The sequence below is a fragment of the Leishmania panamensis genome (genome assembly GCF_000755165.1).
Source record: "Leishmania panamensis strain MHOM/PA/94/PSC-1 chromosome 32 sequence".
NCBI classification, from domain to species: Eukaryota; Euglenozoa; class Kinetoplastea; order Trypanosomatida; family Trypanosomatidae; genus Leishmania; species Leishmania panamensis.
Genome location: NC_025879.1, coordinates 1355004 through 1372078, shown reverse-complemented (window position 1 = coordinate 1372078; position 17075 = coordinate 1355004). Strand labels below are relative to the sequence as shown.

Here is a 17075-nt window from a genome sequence, read left to right as displayed (position 1 = left end):
GGGGGGGGGGCCAGCCAAGCAGTCGTAGACACGCGGCACAGCAATGCGCCGACCCAGCCACCGGAGCACCGCCCCTGCCCTAGCCCCTATCCGTCCCCTTCTCTCGAAGGTCGCTCCGGCACAACGCCATCCAGTGCCAGAGCGCCCCACGTCGCAGATACTTGACACGGTCACCACCAGAAGTGGTCCGGCACTCACAGGGAAGGGGGGCCCTGTCTGGCTTATCCCCCACAGCGGGGGTGCGGGACCCTGTGATACCACGCACTGAGGTGCTCCCCACCCCCTATCCGAGCCTCAGGGATGAACAAAGGGTAAGGAAAGGAAAGCGCCAAAGAGAGGAACAGTCTTCTCTGCGATGCGCTTGCGATCCTCTCAAGTGTTCTTGTCTCGGGTAAGCAAGCGTGGAAAGCAACACAGCAAACAGAGCATCGCTCACGTAAGCGCACAGAGCTGTACAGAAATATCCCGTGCAGAAAAAGAGCGAATAAAGCGAAACACCCTCAGCAGCATCGCGCTCATGGCAAGGCGGCAGCGCACCGAACACGCCAAAGAAGAGAGACTAAAAAAAGGGGGAGTGAGAGCAAGTACAACATCAAAACGAGTGCGGAGGGGGGAGGGGGGTGGGTGGGAGGAACATACAGGATACTGCAACATACCCGCATCTCTCTCTCTCTTCCTTTTTCTCCTTCTCGCGCTGAGGTCTAGCAGCGCGTGTCATGTGCAAAAGTAGTCAGCGCAGATACAAACCTACAGAGACAAGGCCACCATACCCGCATGACGAGCGTATTGAGAACAAATGTGTGGTGCCTTGGTAACATTATTGGTAGAGATAGTCGAAGTACTGCCACGAGATCAGCGGGGCGCGCACCGACACCTCAGCAGCGGAGGTGTAGAAGTCAAAGCTCTCGTCCATGGCACCCTGCGCCTCGGCCACGACGCCAGCGCCAAGGTACGCCTCCGGCATTGCCGCGTCGGCTTGTATGGAATTCACAAAGTGCCGCCCAGCCTCCTGCAGTCGATTGTGGCGAGTGTCAGACGGCAGGTCAGGCTGTGAAGCCTCCAGGAGGCGCGTCACGCCGAGCAGCACATGCCCCTCCCCATGGTTCGGGTATGCCTCCACCGCCGCCAACAGCGTCGATGCAACGGCATCGAACATCTTAGGCGGCAGCAAATGCTGTGTCCCTGAGTCAGGGGAAACCAGCGATGCGCCACATATGTTCTCTGTAGCGCTGGAGGTCAGTGGCAAGCCGGGAACCATACGCGCCAGGCCAGCAGAGGCGACGGTGTCGAAGTCCAGGATGGCCAGTAGATTGATATCACGTACCAGCGGTACAGACAGGCCGCCGGCGTGGTGAATGTGCTGCGCCGCGATGCGCTCCCTGAGACGGGCCAGCGAGAGACGCGCCTGGCTACACTGCAGGTCGGCAAAAGAGCGCCGGCACAGCATCGTACTTTGTGTAATGGCAGCCGTTCCCGCCTCTGTGGCGACCTCTGCCACTGTCGTGCATCCGAGTCGCGTGGCGACGTGACCCAGCAGCGCCCAGTGCCCCACAACGCGCCGCTTCAGCTCGTCGGAGGAGTGCTTCGGGCCCCCCTCCACGTCCTCGTCAGGCGCGCAGTGCGTGCACAGCCCTTTCAGCGACTTCTTCTTGAGACCCGCCTCCTCTGCGCTGGCGGCCTCGTCGCTCAGCACTGCGATACGCGCCATGGCAATTGCCAGCTCCGCCGCCGCCGCCGCACCCTTGCCGTGCCCATCAGCGGACTCTGGCAGCCGGCACTTTTGCAGCACCGCCGCGTGGACAACAATACCGACCACGTCTTGTGGGTACGCATCGAGCAGGTGCGTGACAGAGTTGTTGGCGCTGTCGTAGTCGCCCTCTACAGTGTGCAGGAGTGTTAGAAGAAGGAGCCCCATGTAGCTCTTCGGGTTGTGCTTCAGCACAACCGTTAGCTGCTGGTGGGCGTTATCTGAGGCGCCTATGCCCACCAGCATCCATGCCATGCGCAGCATGTACCCAATCTCCTCCTCAAGGAGCGTCTCACGCTCGAGTAGCTCTTTGCTCGCTACATCGATGACGGCCAACGCGGTCTCAAAGGCCGTGGTGCGACTGTTGACGTCGCGGCTCGTCGCCCCCCATCGCACACAGGCCATCGCCAGGGTGCTGGCGGTCATCGGGCACCGGTACGCCTCAACTGCAGCGCGAGCCAAGCGAACGGCTGACTCTGCGGCGGTAAGCCGGTGCGCCTCTGTTGCAGCCACCGCGGCAGCCGTGAGTAAATAGGCGGCCTGCAGACGTTCAGCTGACGGAGGCTCCTCTTCGAGGGCAGCAAAAGTGCCGGCGCCGATGCCGTCCTCGACCGCGTTACCTTCTGCTCCATCAACTGCGCCGTCACCCTCCTCAGGGCTGAACCCTGAAGCCTTGGCCGCTGTCGCCATCGGCGCCTTGGATTTGGTACTGGTGCAGTTCTTGGCATCCTCCTCTAACAGCATTGCTGCGGTCTCCTCACACACCTTCAGCACGCGCTCCTCCGCCTCACCGCTGCCGCTACTGGTGATGAGGAGATGCGAGGCAAACTTCAGCCATTCAATAGCACTCTTCGGTGCCGACGACTTGGCTGGACTCGCCGGGGACTCCCCCTCCTCTTTTGAGGACCTTCGACGCTGCGGCACACGCAGTGGCTCCAAGAAGGAGCGCTTTGCATGTAGCCTCTTTGGCTTCTCTGCAGACATGGTGCACACTCGGGGATGTTCTGTGCTGTATAGGCGTGCCCAGGTAAGAGCGTGGAAAAAGGGAGGACTGGGCCACTCACCCACTCACAATCGATCGATACGATACGTCTTTGTGCAGGTGCCTGTCTGCCTGTGCGCATGTGCAGAAGACCCCTCTTGGTGGCCCCTGTTCAGGTTCAGAATCCAAAGCCCCCACTCTACCGTTGACGCGCAGAGGAAAAGAGGAAAAAAGGGGGGCACGCAGAAGTGCGCAGGTGTACTGATATCGCAGGTGTCGCAGAGTGCGAAGTCACGCCGTTGGTATTAGTGGGGGTGAGGAGGGGTAAAATAGCACATGCGAGCCAGCGGTAGGGAGGGGCGTCAAAGGGAGAAGGGGAAAGGATAGCATGAAGAGAGCGAGGAGAGCAAGAGAGGTCGGTGTGCGTGGGTGGGGGAGGGGGGTGAGCAAGCGGAGCAAATCCCACGGCAGTAAGAGGGTGTATACACCAGTAGTCGTCGGTGTAGTTGACAGCGGGTACACCATTCTCACTCATCGACGCGCTTGTCTGTGATCCACATAGGAAGGCACGCGCCGAACAAGAGAGCGCGGCAATCTGGAGAGAGACAATACCCAGTGCTGTGAATCCACCCATCCTCATTCCTTTGTCTTACCCCTCCCTTCTCCGATTGCTCCAAGGATCACGGCAAGCATCAACCCAGCGGCAGCGCGACACCTCTTGTTAGATATCGCCAGCTTGGCCTCACTCACATAAGCGTTGCCTCTCGGGCTCTCCCTCAAGTGAGGAGAGCACTGGTGTGCGTAGAATGCGGCCTCTTAGTCGTTTTCTTGGCGATAGTCTGTTATCACGAGTAGGCTGTGGAGTTGCGAGCTTGCTGAGTGGGAAATTCTCCCGTCGTGCGACTGTGGCACTACGTGTGCACGCTAACACACACGAACACGCCAACACAAGCACGAAACGAGTGAGTGCACGCACCACCGTCATCCAAATCACTCCTCCCCCTCCCCTCAAGTCACACGGAATTCGCTCTCTCCACGCATTAAACCCAGACACGCTCGTTCATCCTGACGTCGAGCGGCACTTGGCCTGGAGTGGACGGCAAGCGCACCTCCCGGCTATCCTCGAGCGCCACCACCTCCAGTCGCTCGTTCACCACGCCACTGATGAGAGAATAGCCACGGTAGAGGGTATTGTGCACCGCCCTCGAAAGGTTCAGCGCCTCCTCCACAGACGCCATGCGCACCAGTGCACAGCCGGTGAAAGCGCCAGACAAGTCGTCCACGGAGAGTCGCAGCTCCGAGACGGTGCCGTATTGCTGCAGCAGCACCTTCAGCTGGTCTTCCGTTGTCCAGTACGGGAAGCCGTCGAGCACAACGTCCGGTACAAATCCCGCCAAATTGGCCTCTGCGCTGTCGCTCTCGCTTGTGGAGGAGGAGGAGGACGAGTCAGAACTGCTGCTGTCGCTTCTGCCCACATACTTGCCAGCGCCTTCCTCCTCTGATAAAGACGTGGACGACGTGGCGGAGCCGCCAGACGCGTCGTCAGCGGCGATACCGAAGACAGAGCGGCGCTTCATCTTCCGCCTCCTCCGACGGCGCTGCGCTCGCGCGCGCTTGCGCCGTTTCTCAGACGCTGCGGAGGAAAGCGCGACAGCGGCCGACGTTGCGCTTGCGATGACGCGAGGGTCGGCTTGAAGACGCCACACAAACGCGTGCTGCCGCATCCAGTTGTTCACGTCTGCCAAGCAGTGGGTGTTGCTGCCCCCGCCCACTGTGGCGTCATGAAAAGCTATGCAGACAAGCTCCTTGCAGTACGCATGGCGAACCGCATGAAGGGCATTCTGATGGGAGTCGACAGTGATGATGAAGTCCTGCACGTAGAGCATGTCACTAGCCTCAGTGGATGGGAAGAGCTGGAGCAGCGCCTCGGTGGCGGCCTCACCAAGGTACTGCACGTACTGCTGCACAGGTGTTCGCTGTAGTGCCGTAACATCCACCTGACCGTAGCGGCCAAAATACGTGTTCAGCGATTCCTCATTAAGCTGGTGGGGGTGCACCATACGCACGTAGAGGTGCGGTGTTTCACCAAAGTGCGGAGCCGCGCGGTGCGCGTGGGCTGTGGTCGAGGTCGGGCGGAGGAAAAAAAGAGCCTTCGACATAAAGTCCAGCACAGCACCTACAGCAGCGGTCGTGGGTAGCTTTGCGGGCTTGCTGGCCGGGGAAGCACTACCGGATACCCGTCCAGAGGGAGGGTCTTCCACTACCTGTGGCAACAGCGGCGGTTCTGCCAGTGTAGTCGCGGCGATGGCCGGGCCCGCGCGCTGCGGGGTCAAGGAAGTCGGTGTGGCTTCAAGACTCCCAGAGGGAGCGGGGACAGCCTCTTGCGTTGGTGTGCCAAACTCCAGCTTGCTGAGTGGAGCGGCGCCAACAAGGCGGGACACACAACTCCCTCGATCGGTGTGGTGCTCCGGGAAGGCAAGGAAAGAGAGAACAAGGTGCATGTTATCAACATGGTACCGCCGTGCAACAGGCAGTTCCCCTGTGGTACTGGCGCTGGCACTGAAGCGTCGATTCAGCGACAGCAAGATCGCGCGTGCCAGCTGTCGCACAGCAGGGTGCAGCGACTGGTAGAAGAGCGGGTAGCACATCACTTGCGAAACAAAAACCTCGTACAGCTGCGGCAGCATGTGCAGCTGGCGTGCCAGCTGGTAGTTCTGAAGATCGCAGGCCGCCAAGTCCATCATTGCTGCTCCTGACCTGTGAAGTCCCGCGCACCTTTGCGCTTTTTCTTCAGAGAACCGGTAGGGTGCCTCACCTGTAAGTGCAGTGGTAGATGTTAGTATCTGCAGGAATACCTCCCTTACTTCGCCACCGTGAGAACAAGAGAAGAGGGAGAGAACGAGCGAGAGATGGAAGAAGAAAGAGAAGGCTGCAGCGAGGTCATGAGCGCGTCAACGTATTCGACTCAAGAGGCCCCACCTCGGGCGCCGGCGTGTGAGCGACCCTGCCGCTTAAGCCGAGGCCACACCAGCAGGGACAGTGCGCGTCTCCTATGCAAGCGCATCGATACGCGGGTATCGCTGTGCTTTCGGCGCTGCCGAGAGGGCGGAGCCACCTGCCCTCCCCCCCTCCCTCCCAAGCCTCCAGTCTCACCGGGCGGAGGCACGAAGGGGGGCGGGTGGGCCGTAAGGTCGCTGAGCCCTTTCTCAGAGGAGATGGAGAGCGGAAGTAGCACCGACGGGCAGAGTAGCGGTGCCGCTTCCACTGGCCTGAGAAAAGACATGAACCCGATCGTCCTCTCCCCGACCTCGTCGCGCTGCCGTGTCCCGGGGAAAGCGCACAGAGACGCGTAGAAGGCTCACACAAGGCAGTGGTGAAAAAAGTGGCTCTCCGCAGGGGCTGGGGCACGCTCACCTGCTGGCCTAGGGAAAAGAAAGCGCGAGAGTTAGACGTCAGCACTCAGTGTCCAAGAGGCATACCTTCGCCATCGTATGTTTGGGAGTGTATTTGCGTGAAACAGTGAAGATGTTTAGTGCACGTGTAGCCTTACACCTATTCACCAACACAGCATGCCCCTCACCCCGCTGCGCGCACAACAAGACTTGTACCTGGGTAGGAAGCGCCTTGAAGAAGAAGCGGAAGGGAATAGGAATCAGGAAAGGCAGTGGAAAAGAGAGCGAGAAAGGGGGGCGCACAAGAACAGCAGCGGAAAGGGACGATACGAAGAGCGCAAGTAGGGGTGAGTGGGTTGAAGTACGAAGGCCAGCGTCTGCGCCGGTCCTTGAAAGGTGGAAATCAACCTACGCTCAGGGGGGCATCTGACTCCACTGAGCAGAGAGACGGGGGAGAGGCTTGGAAAAGAGGGGAAAAGGGAGAGACATGGGCGCGTAGCCATGACTGACCACAGCATCTGCACCCATGATCCCTCCCTCGTCCCTCTCGTCCTTAGCTTTGACGCTCCTTTGCGCAGCAGAAGAGACGTGCCACCACGACGCCTTATCGCTTGTATGGGTAGAAGAGGGAGAGGGGGAGGGGGAGGGAGGAAAGGGCCATCAAGTGCGCCTTCACGTCTTCTCCGTTCTGCTTTGATGCTCCTTTCCTTCGGCTCTAGGCCTTACGCTCGCTTTACACGACTTAACCAGACGACCAGGGCGACTGAAAGGTCGGCCGTGACATCCCTCCAATGGCAACAGAGGCGGGAGAGGCGCGTCCGCCACGGAGTGCAGCGTCCTCGCCCCTTCACGCGCGCCATCGACGCCCCACAGCCTGCCCCACCTCGGCCACATGAACATTCACGCGCGCACATTTCTTTTGGAGAGCAAAGTAGCAGCCGTCACACCAGAGTTTCAGTGGCACTAGCCGTACAGAGCCTTGCGCATTGCTCCAGAGGTCGACATCCACTGCTGAGTTGCGGCTGTCAGTGCCTGAGTCAGCAACGGACAGCGGCCGGTATGATGCACACTGACAAGCGCCTCCATCTCGCTCACCACCACTGTGATCAGGCCGTCCGCAACACGCTCCTCGATGGCCGTGGTGTCCGTCACGAGTCGCACTTGAGCGCCCGCCAAGAACCCGAAGGTGCATGCCACTGGCATGCATGAGAGCTGCACCTGGCGTCCCTCGATAACGTCACCGTTGGGCAGTCGTGTCCGCGGCAGGTGCAACTTGTGAAGCGCGGCGAGGGCTGCGTGGAGACTGCCAGCACGCAGCCCTCCGTCAAAGCTTAAGAGAAGGACATTCACATTCAGCACCCAGCACGCCTCACCCTCGTAGATGCTCAGCTGGCTCAAATCAAAGCAGCCGTCCAGCACAGTGCTAATGTAGCCCTCCAGCTGCCGTTGCGGCAGATCGGTGCTGCCGCTAGTAACCATGTACTGGAAAGAGCGGTAGTTACTGCTGGCTGCACCACCGCTCAAGTGCTCAGCAAATGGTGCCTCAACACGCACATTGAGTCGGCCAGCCGCAGGCTGATCGGGGAAAGGGGGACCCAGAAGTCCCTGCACGGTGCATTGTATGCACGTCCCGTACGCGTCGGTGTACATGACAGCGGCAAGGCTTTTGCTATCGGGCCCGGTACTGGCGCCCGCCATTATGCCCTTTTCGACGTTTTGCGGGCATCCGTCCGCCGCACCAGCTACAGAAGCACTGCCGAAGCGCTCCTCGCGTACAATGGTGGGTAAGCGGCAGGCGTCAAAGGCGCGCTTGTCGATCCGCTCGCCTCTTGCGAGCAGGCGGGACGCATGAGCGCTGTAGGCTGTCGGCTCCACCGAGCCGGTGTTGGGTGCAAGAGACATCCTGCCGCGCCGCTGCAGAGCAAACGTAGATACACACAGGCTCAGGGGTATGAAAGGAACTGTGTGTAGCACACTGTGAGGGAGGTGAAAGAGGGAAGTGTATGGCGGTGCAGAGAAAAGAGTTGAATCCGAGTAGTGGAGAGCGAAGCAATAGGTGACCAGGTCAGCGGTGCTATGGTGCCAGGGTACATGGCCCACGCTTGCTCCCGAGAACCTGCAGAGGGAAGCAAAGACCACGCGTACCGCGTTTGCATGACTACGCAATGCGTGTCCGCCATCGCCCCGCACACTCCAAATATCACAAGAAAAAGAGGGGAGAGACGCGAACAAAGGGGGAAAGGGCGGCTGGTCCGTGTGTGGGTGTGGATGGGGACGTTTGCGCGATGTGCATCCAACGCTGCCAGCGGACGCTATCAGCCAACTACTGCGGATCGAAACACGGAGGAGCGAGAGGGAGGAGTGCGCATGCGCTTCCACTGTGCTTGCGTTGCTTTGGTTGTCTTCCTTTCACTGCTTGCTGCATTGCGGTCGCACCTCTGTGCAACGAGAGCAACAGCACAAGCGCAAATGAGCATGAGAAGAAGCGCAACTACTAATCACATACACACACGCTCCGCGTGCACACGAACACACAAGCATGCAGAGTCCGATCCAAGCTTCGATGTTGGTCGGCACAGTCAAGCGGATTCAGTTATATACACAGATACATATATATATATACATATATATATACACACACACACAATGAAGGTCAATGGAAAAGGTAGGGATGGGAGGAATGAAAACAACGCACTCAATCTCGCACGGAATAAAATTGAAAAGACGGGAAAAACATGGCTGTACATCGGGAGTATTGTGCACACTGACAAGCAGAAGCACGCACACAGGGAAACAGACGCCATGCGCGGGTTTGCTTCCTCCGTTTGCTAGAGGAGCACCTGTACTACGCCTTGCAGAAAGAGGTGAAAAGAGGGGCAGCTGGGCGAATCAGAAGCCCATGCTAGTGGGATGGCGGGTACGTTCGTGGGGGAACAAGTGCGCGCATCGCGATATGCCACGAGACGGCGCGCGCAGGCCACCATAAAACAGGTGATACAGAGAGAGGGAGGGGCTCATGGTGAAGATGAGAGAAGTTGGGATAGGAATGTGAGCAGGGAGGGGGGCAGATAAAGAGAGAATGGGGTGGAGGGAACGCAGACAAACTAGAACAGAGAGAGATACATGCATTTGCATGGCTATACACACGTGCACACGCTGCGAGAAAACCACCCCTACGCAGGCGCACACACAACTATGCCTCTACAGCACGACAGCAAATCGATAAATAACTATGGGCGCTCGTGAGAACCCCACGAAGACACGGGGGCCACAGCTTGAAAACAGAAAGGCGAAGAAACGAAAACAAAAGTGCTGCTTCGAGAGACTGCCTCTCCCTCCATGCCACTTGTGCATGCAGACATGTGATTAAGCAGCTCGAGCGCCTCCTTCTGTTTTGGTTGGTGCATGTGCGACTCTCGCCAATGGCGACAGCAGCTGCGAGAAGAGGGTGAGAGAGAGAGAGAGAGAGCAGAGAAAGAAAAGTGCGATAAGTGAATATGCGCAAACGCGCACTCGAGTGCACGCATGTGTATACACCGATAGAACAACACGCACAAGCACGCATACACACACACGCACGATCCACCACCACGAGTCTCGTTTGAAACACAAAAGAAACGACAAAGAAAACGCTGAACAAGACACAGCCAAAGATGCGCACAAGCACAACGGGAAGTGAGTGAAAGAGAACGACTGCTCGGATGAGTACCGAGCCGAAGCCTCAGAGAGAGAGAGGGGAAGAGAGCAGGTGAGCGAAAAGGCAACAAAAAAAATACTTAAAAACTGTCAACCATACGGCCATCACCCACCCCCTCCTACCCTCTTCTGCTCTCCTGCCTTTCTCTTGTCGGCTTCCTCCTCCTCCGCCTACCACATCCCCCCTCTCTCTCTCTCTCTCTCTCTCTCACTCACCCACTCCCAATCATACGCAAATCACAGCTTGTGCCCGCACTCGGTGCAGAACTTCTGATCCGGTGTAGAAACCTTGTTGCCGCAGCCCCCACAAAACTTCGCTTTGCCCATTGCAGAGCCCACACCAACCGGAGCTGCCGGTGTCGGCTTCGGACGCTTTGGTGTTGCAGCGCCGGTGCTCGGCTGCGCGAGCATTGCCTCGCTCTTCCGCGCTGCCAAAGGTTTGTTCCGGTCGATGCAACAATCCTCGTGCCTCTGCACCCGCTCCGGCACAAACGTACGCCCGCAGTACGTACAAGGCACAAACTTCACCTCCGCCAATTGGCGCTGCAGCTTCAGCCGCGACGGAACCTTCTTGAAGTGGGAAACGTTGTTCAGCTTAATCGTTTTCGCGCTGTTCCGCTCCCCCTCCACGCCGCCGTTGGGGTCGTCTCGCACAGCAGCGTCATCCTCGACGTGTGTGTCATGCAGGTGCTCCCCGGAGGAATCTTCCGCCTGCTTCGCCTCTATCGCCTCAGGCATTCCAGTGGTGCTTGGGTCGCTAGGCGTTTCGTGCACGCATGGTCGACTGTCAGCCGCGAGAGAATGCGATTTGCTCTCTGATGAAGGTGAGTAATTGCCGCCATTGTTGCCGTTGCTGTTCGCGTGTTTGTCTGCGCCCGAGGACGAGGAAGGCAGCGACAGCACCGCGCTCGGCTCCATCGAAGCTGGTCGGCTCAGCACCAATGAACCAAGCATATTCGGTTCAGCAACCTCCATCACGACGGGAGAGAGACGCCGCTCAGTGTCTGCAAACGGCGAGGGCGGATCCGTGTCCTCCACATCCACCTCTATCCTCACCACGCTTTCATCGCTGTCCTGGGTCTTGGCCACGGCAGTTGCATTGCTCGGGGCGTGAATAGCGAGAACGTGAATTTTCAATGCGCTCTTGGCGTGCCCCGGATTCTGCGACGGCGACCCATTCGTAAGCGAATCCCTACCATCGGAGCCCTCCTCCTCCTCCTCCTCGGGGAAGCTGCGTCTCGACATGGTGTTGCTTGACGGCTTGTGAGACGGCGCCGCACTAGGCGACACGTCATCGGCACCGGCGCTTCCAGGCACCTTGTATGCGACTGCCGTACGAGCTGGTCGGGGCTTCACCAAGGCGGGGGCGGCGCTTGTATCCGCCACCGACGGTGTGGCCACAGAAGTCACTGAGTGAGCGGCCGCTGAGGCCCGTTTTGACGTTTTTCCGGGCCTACAACTCCTCAGGTGAATCTGCAGGCGATCTGGTAAGAACGTGCGACCGCAGTTAAGGCAGGGCGCGAGCGACAATTCATTGAATGCATCCATCTGCAGCCGGTTGTACAACTCCACCTCCCCCAACGGTGCCTGCTTTCCAAAGCCGCCACCACCCATGCGGCCGGCACCGGGGTATCCCCTCCCTGTGGGGAGTCCACCAGCCGCCTCCGCGTTTGCCATGCGCGACTTCATCATTCTTTCGTGATCCCCGGGGCTCAGCGGCTTCGGGCCGCGGACAGCAGGGTCTCCCCGTTCCCAGGCGATCAGACGCTTCAGATAGCACTGGGGTCGGTGAATGTCAATGCTGGCGGTGCCGAACTGCAGCCCGCACAGGTAACAGACAATAAATTTCGGTACCTGCCCAGTGCTGCGGCGTTGCCCCTTCGCTTTTGGCTTTCCACCCGCTGCAGCGGTGGGTGTTGATGCTTTAGGTCGGAGGTGCTTGCGCTCATTATCGAGGAGCTCTTGCAACCCGCGTGTCACAATCAGGCCGCTGCCCTCCTCCTTGCGCCTACCAGCGCCTGTCTGGTGAGCGCCGTCGCGTGGCGTGGTGCCCAGTGATCCACTCATGCGTAGTGCAGTGGCAGCGTTGCTGCCGAGCACACTGGGTGCAGTGGTCACCCGCATCGCGCTCATCGAAGCCGTACGCAATGCTCCTCTTTCGCCTGTATTCGGTGGATGCGGGGAAGAGGACGGGAGTTCTTCTACTCGTCGCGGATTGCCTCTTCTCTTGCTTCGAAAAGTGAGTGTTTGTAAAGGGAGGGTAGTCTACGAGCAGCAATGCGTGTAGAAACTTTGTTTTGGTTTTCTGCCTCTGCCAAGCAGACGTCCGTGTGAGACGATGGCTCGTGAGCGCGGAGATGAGTAAGTAATGACCAGTACACTCCACAGCCGAATGAAAGCGCGTTGTCGCGGTCAGTAAAAGAAGGTGTACACTCTGCAGAATGATACGACCCCTCACACGTGCACACACCCGGCAGTTATGCACGCAACGCGCGTGGACTAAGAGAGTAAACATATGTACGGGGAAAAAGAGAGAAGAGAACACGTTAGGGAGCCGGTTGTGCATGTTCATCCGCTTAGGCGAAGACGACTACAGACACCTACAAGAGGGGTCCTGTGTGGGTCCATCTGCTGCCGTGACAGTCGCCATCGAGCCGCACCTTACATCATCAAGGAGGGAAAAGGTGAATAGAAATTTTTCCTCGCACCTTTCCTCAGCCCGGTGGCCTAATTCCGAAAGGTGCACAGGCGCTTGTAGGCTGCTTGAATCCGCGTGAGACAATGGGTTGATGCAGCAGCGAAGAGCTGCTGCATCAACCCATTGTAGTCGGCGCTCTGCGATACATCCACGCAAAGCTCCCTGCATGTCGTGCGCACCGACTCCATTCATTACTCGTCTCTCTTTTCCCTCTCCACTCTGTTCGCAGCTGGAAGTGCGAGGCGCAACTCGCAGATGCATTCTCAAGCACGCGAGCCCCCCACAGCACGCAACAAGGGGGAGGCAGTAAAGAGAGGACAGAGAAAAAAAAACGCTCGAACACAAACATGCGCCCATAGACGGACCGACGCAAGCGTCTTCGAATTACACAATGACACACACACACACACACACACAAACACACAAAGAGGGGAGAGACTAATTGATGGCGAAGTATCGAGGGTGGGCATGAGGCACTTATACACACATATCTACTACATGGAGAACGGGAAAAGGTTGAAGGATTCTTTTGACTCTCTAACGTTCCCCTCTGCTGCTGCGGCGGGTGGTCGCACTAAACAACATGGTCACTGCCCCCTCGCACCCGCTTGCGTCTTAGCCTTTACACTGAAGGCTCAAGGAAAGAAGGAGGGGAAGAGGGCTCACCGCCGGTTGTCGCGATAGCTGTGCAACTGTGCCGATGTGGCTGCGAGCGAGTACACCGAGGCAAGAGTGCTGTGAGATCCCTGTCGTGGAGAGCGAGAGAGGCCGTTTTGTGGGTATTTGTACGCCAGATGATGGAAAGAGCGGCGAAAAGGGGGGTGAGGTCTGCATGGATCGCTGCGCAATGACTCAAGGAATTCTACGAGGACCTGTGAACTGAGTCCCTAGAGTGCGCCAACACACACTGTCAAGCACGCACATTCATGCAGATATCTACAGTGAGTAGATTACAGGCTACCATGACACTAGCCAAAGTGTCTCCCTACAGCTACAGATTTGTTTTCCCGGTGCTACTCCTCGTGGGTTCAGGCTCACACATAAAACTCCAGTTGAGAAAGCCTCTGTTTATGGGGGTCAGTAGATGAATGAGTGTGCAACACAGATAGAGAGAGCGCGCGCACCTCTGCTTATCGCTGGGCCTCTCGTTTGGTGTACTTGACGAAAACTCGTCTGGGTGTCTGCACTTGGGAGAGTGATGGATAAGCATCGATGAGCAATAGGCGTGTGCACGCATTCCTTCACTGACTCCTCTACACGTGACAAGCACTTTCCGCGCCGCTCACTTCTTCTTGAGGTGCTTCGGCACATACGAGGAGGCGCCGCCCATGTGAATCATCTCCATCTCAATTTCGTCAAATACACGCGGGCGAAGGTGCTTCGGGAGTTCATCAAAGGATTCGAGAATCGTCTGCACAGGTGCGCTCTTCACTGTAGTTGAAACAGTGGATATCCCTTGACCGCCGGCGCATGCCTTGGGAGCTGCGGCGCTCCCGGAGCTCTTGGCAAGGGCATACGTGAACTGAATCAACGGCGTGTGGAGGAAGCGGCGCGACACACGGTACATTATTTTCACCGCGACTAGGCGGAGGAGAGAGGGGGGGGGCGCACCGCTACACAAGTCTCTTATCAGGGAGGACCCAACAGAAAGAGAGAGAACAGCCGTGTAGAAGAAGTCGCAGGGATGTGTGGGTGCTGGCGAGAGCCGCATCAACGCAACACGCAGCGCGTTCACACATTTGATACGGAGGCGCGATTGGAGGGAAAAGGAGGGGGATGGAGAGCGTGAAGGGAGATGGAGAAAGCGGAGGGAGAAAGGGAAAGGCAGCAAGATGATTCACAGCGCAACAGGTTTACCTCGTAACGCCTATCAAGGGAGCTAAAAGAAAGGGGGAGGGAGAAGAGGGGGAAAACAGAGGCAGCACTGGCGGTCGCCAGTGAAGGTGCACTCGTCCTCGTAGGGCAGGCGTTTCTCATAGGTGACGCGCTCTTCTCTTGGTATGGTGGCTGCCAGTAGAACTCGCATTCATTTTCCCCCACTTCTGCGGCATTCCCGCCCTCCCCCCGCCACACATACAGACGGAAGTGGGCGGGGACACACGACACCACCGCGGAGCGGCGCATGCGTCGGGGGTGAAACACACACACACACACCACAAACCCTTCCGGCTGCGACTCTTCTTGGTTACCGTCCTGCCTCCTTAGACGAAGGAGACGCGTAGCAGGAGTAGCGTGGCGACGGTTCGCCAATTATTTTCTCACAACTGCAGAGCCACGCACGCGTATGCCACAAATGACGAGGCGAGCGGATCAACATCCACGACGCCTGTGTCGACAGAGAACGATTGACCGACATGCTGCGCGTGGTGGAGTGTCGCGGCAACTTGCGCGCCAAGTGCTGAGGCCCTCATCGTGGACGTACACTCATAGAAGCACAAGCGTACAGGTTGTCCACGGACTGAGCGCAGTACCTCTCTCACGAACGTCGTCGTCACGGCCGCCGCGGCTCCATCGCCCTCTCGCACGGATATGAGCACGCGACGAGGTGTCAGTGATGCTGATAATGGTGTGGGTAGTAACAGTGCGCCACCAGAGGAAAAATGACCGACCTTCTCCGGCTTCCCACTGAGAGCGACTGAGCGCTCCGCCTCTCTCGCAAGTGCCACAACAGCTCCGTCCAAGATGGTTTGCCCAGCGGCTGCACTGATGTCTGCATCGTCAGAGATCAATGATTGCGCAGAAACACAAGGGGCGTGCACCTCGACGCTCTCTGGCCGATGTGGCGTGTCACTCTGGGTGACGGCAGACATTGCCATGGTAGGTAAGGTCGTGCCCTCGAGGACAATGCTGAGTAGCACAGAGCAACAGGCGTCGAGCGCGCCGGGGTGGCGCCAGAAAGTTGGGACCCACGGAAGCCGTTGCGAGCAGGCGCTGGGAAATGCTGGCGCCGCATTGCCAGCTGCAGCGCTGCTGGAGGGCCCAGGAAATGACGTTGTGCGGTATACAGAGGTGTGCCTCGACTGAGGAAGGCGGCGGCGCGCCTCAGCTAACCAGGGAAAAGGAACGGCGCATAAGGCTGCATGATAGGGAGGTATGTGCACTGACAGCTCCTTGCTCAGCGGGTGGCACCAGCACCAAACCGTCTGCGCAAATTGCATGTGCTGCAGCTCATGCGGTTCCGCCTCACCCTTGGCAGAGTCATTCCTGCCTTGCCAAGTCTCGCACCGCACATCTTCCAGCGAAACCTCCCGACTGAGGGTCGGGTAGAGTCGATGCAGAGCGGCCTCTCCGGAAGCCGTTCCTCGTGGGTCGTTGTGTGTGCCCTGCACCCACACAAGCACCTCGATCTCATGGATCAGCGGCGCCGCCGCGGTGACCACCTCCACAAGTTGCTGCTCCTCCGTGGAAAGGAGATCGGCGGGGTGGGACGGGCTGCACAGAGGGCTCTGCATCCCGAGTACGTCTGTGTTGCGCTCCACCACGAGAGTCACCTGCAGCGATGTAGTCCGTACGGAGTGCGGGGCCCGCATGAAAGGTTGAGAGATAAAGGTGCCAAGAAGACGCGCCTGGATAGAGGTGGGGAGCTGTGCAGCCCATCGTTGGAGAGCGGGGACGAGTCGTTTCTGCTCCAGCGACTCCAACAAGCACTCCTGCGCGAAGTTGAGTGCCTCTGGAGGGAGCCCCGTGGCGCCGCCTGAAGCAGCGGCAGATAACGCCGACTCTCTGCGACACACTCGAGTGCTGACAGATGGGGAACACGATGAGCATTCCCGCTCAATGTACACCATCGTCGTGGCAGAAGAAGGGGCGCTACTGGCGGGCACTGCGGAGTCTGCGAGACGACTGAGCGATGACGTAGGTGAGTTGGACCACTCGAGTGGCGCAAAGAAGAGCTGCAGGCCCAGGAGTCGGTTCGGTGTCACCTTCACCGCGAAAGGCTCCAGGAAGGAGCAGCAGCGCATAACATCATCGTGGGCGCTGGTTAGGTGTGTAGCACTGCGCGTTGCGGAAGCGGACACCCACGCGTTGTGCACCGCAGCGTAAAGAGACGCGCGCCAGCAGGCGTTCTTTGTTGTGGCGCTCTCGCCGCTGCCTCCCACCGCCATCCACGGACACCGCTGACAGGCATTTGTAGCAGCCAGCCCGCAAGGCAGCGTCCCTAACCCCGAGTCGGCTGCATGTCTTGGCACCCGCTTGCCACCCCTCATCAGTACCGTGTACTCCGTGAAAGCCGGGAGCTGCCTGGAGTTGTGAATCCACTCGACGACAGAGGCGCGCGTACGCAGCACTGTGCCCGGCACGATGCCAGGAAGCACCACCCGACGACGCGGGCTTGCAGGTAAAGACGAAGACGGTGTCGGCCTGCGAGAACCCACGAGCAGACATGAGCATCCAGACGGCTCCATCCTCTCTGCGATCACGTAAGCGCTCTGCTTGAGTGATGTGGGCGCCATCGGCGAGGAGGCCTCGGCATTGCCGTCCACAATTGACGAAGCTGAGCTCCTGCGGTGCGGTGCAAAGCAGCGTCCTGAGGTGTCCTGCGCACCTTTGCGCAGGAGT

The 17075-nt window shown here is 58.7% G+C and overlaps 5 protein-coding genes across 5 annotated transcripts, besides 1 other annotated feature; all 5 read right to left on the bottom strand.

The window, feature by feature from the left end:
* Positions 1–293: a repeat region.
* Positions 294–817: 524 nt separating this feature from the next.
* On the bottom strand, positions 818–2731 carry LPMP_323660 (hypothetical protein; the record flags this gene model as incomplete). The annotated part of the gene is made up of 1 exon (XM_010703746.1): positions 818–2731. The coding sequence occupies one exon, from the start codon at positions 2729–2731 to the stop codon at positions 818–820; it is 1914 nt and encodes a 637-aa protein (XP_010702048.1).
* Positions 2732–3769: 1038 nt separating this feature from the next.
* Positions 3770–5473, bottom strand: LPMP_323650 (RNA-binding, protein, putative; the record flags this gene model as incomplete). Its single annotated transcript, XM_010703745.1, has 1 exon — positions 3770–5473. The coding sequence occupies one exon, from the start codon at positions 5471–5473 to the stop codon at positions 3770–3772; it is 1704 nt and encodes a 567-aa protein (XP_010702047.1).
* A 1611-nt stretch (positions 5474–7084) lies between these two features.
* LPMP_323640 (exosome-associated protein 2, putative) lies at positions 7085–8023 on the bottom strand (the record flags this gene model as incomplete). Its single annotated transcript, XM_010703744.1, has 1 exon — positions 7085–8023. The coding sequence occupies one exon, from the start codon at positions 8021–8023 to the stop codon at positions 7085–7087; it is 939 nt and encodes a 312-aa protein (XP_010702046.1).
* Positions 8024–10054: 2031 nt separating this feature from the next.
* Positions 10055–11884, bottom strand: LPMP_323630 (hypothetical protein; the record flags this gene model as incomplete). The annotated part of the gene is made up of 1 exon (XM_010703743.1): positions 10055–11884. One exon carries the CDS (start codon positions 11882–11884, stop codon positions 10055–10057), a length of 1830 nt encoding a protein of 609 aa, XP_010702045.1.
* Positions 11885–14773: 2889 nt separating this feature from the next.
* On the bottom strand, positions 14774–16921 carry LPMP_323620 (hypothetical protein; the record flags this gene model as incomplete). The annotated part of the gene is made up of 1 exon (XM_010703742.1): positions 14774–16921. The coding sequence occupies one exon, from the start codon at positions 16919–16921 to the stop codon at positions 14774–14776; it is 2148 nt and encodes a 715-aa protein (XP_010702044.1).
* Positions 16922–17075: the final 154 nt, after the last annotated feature.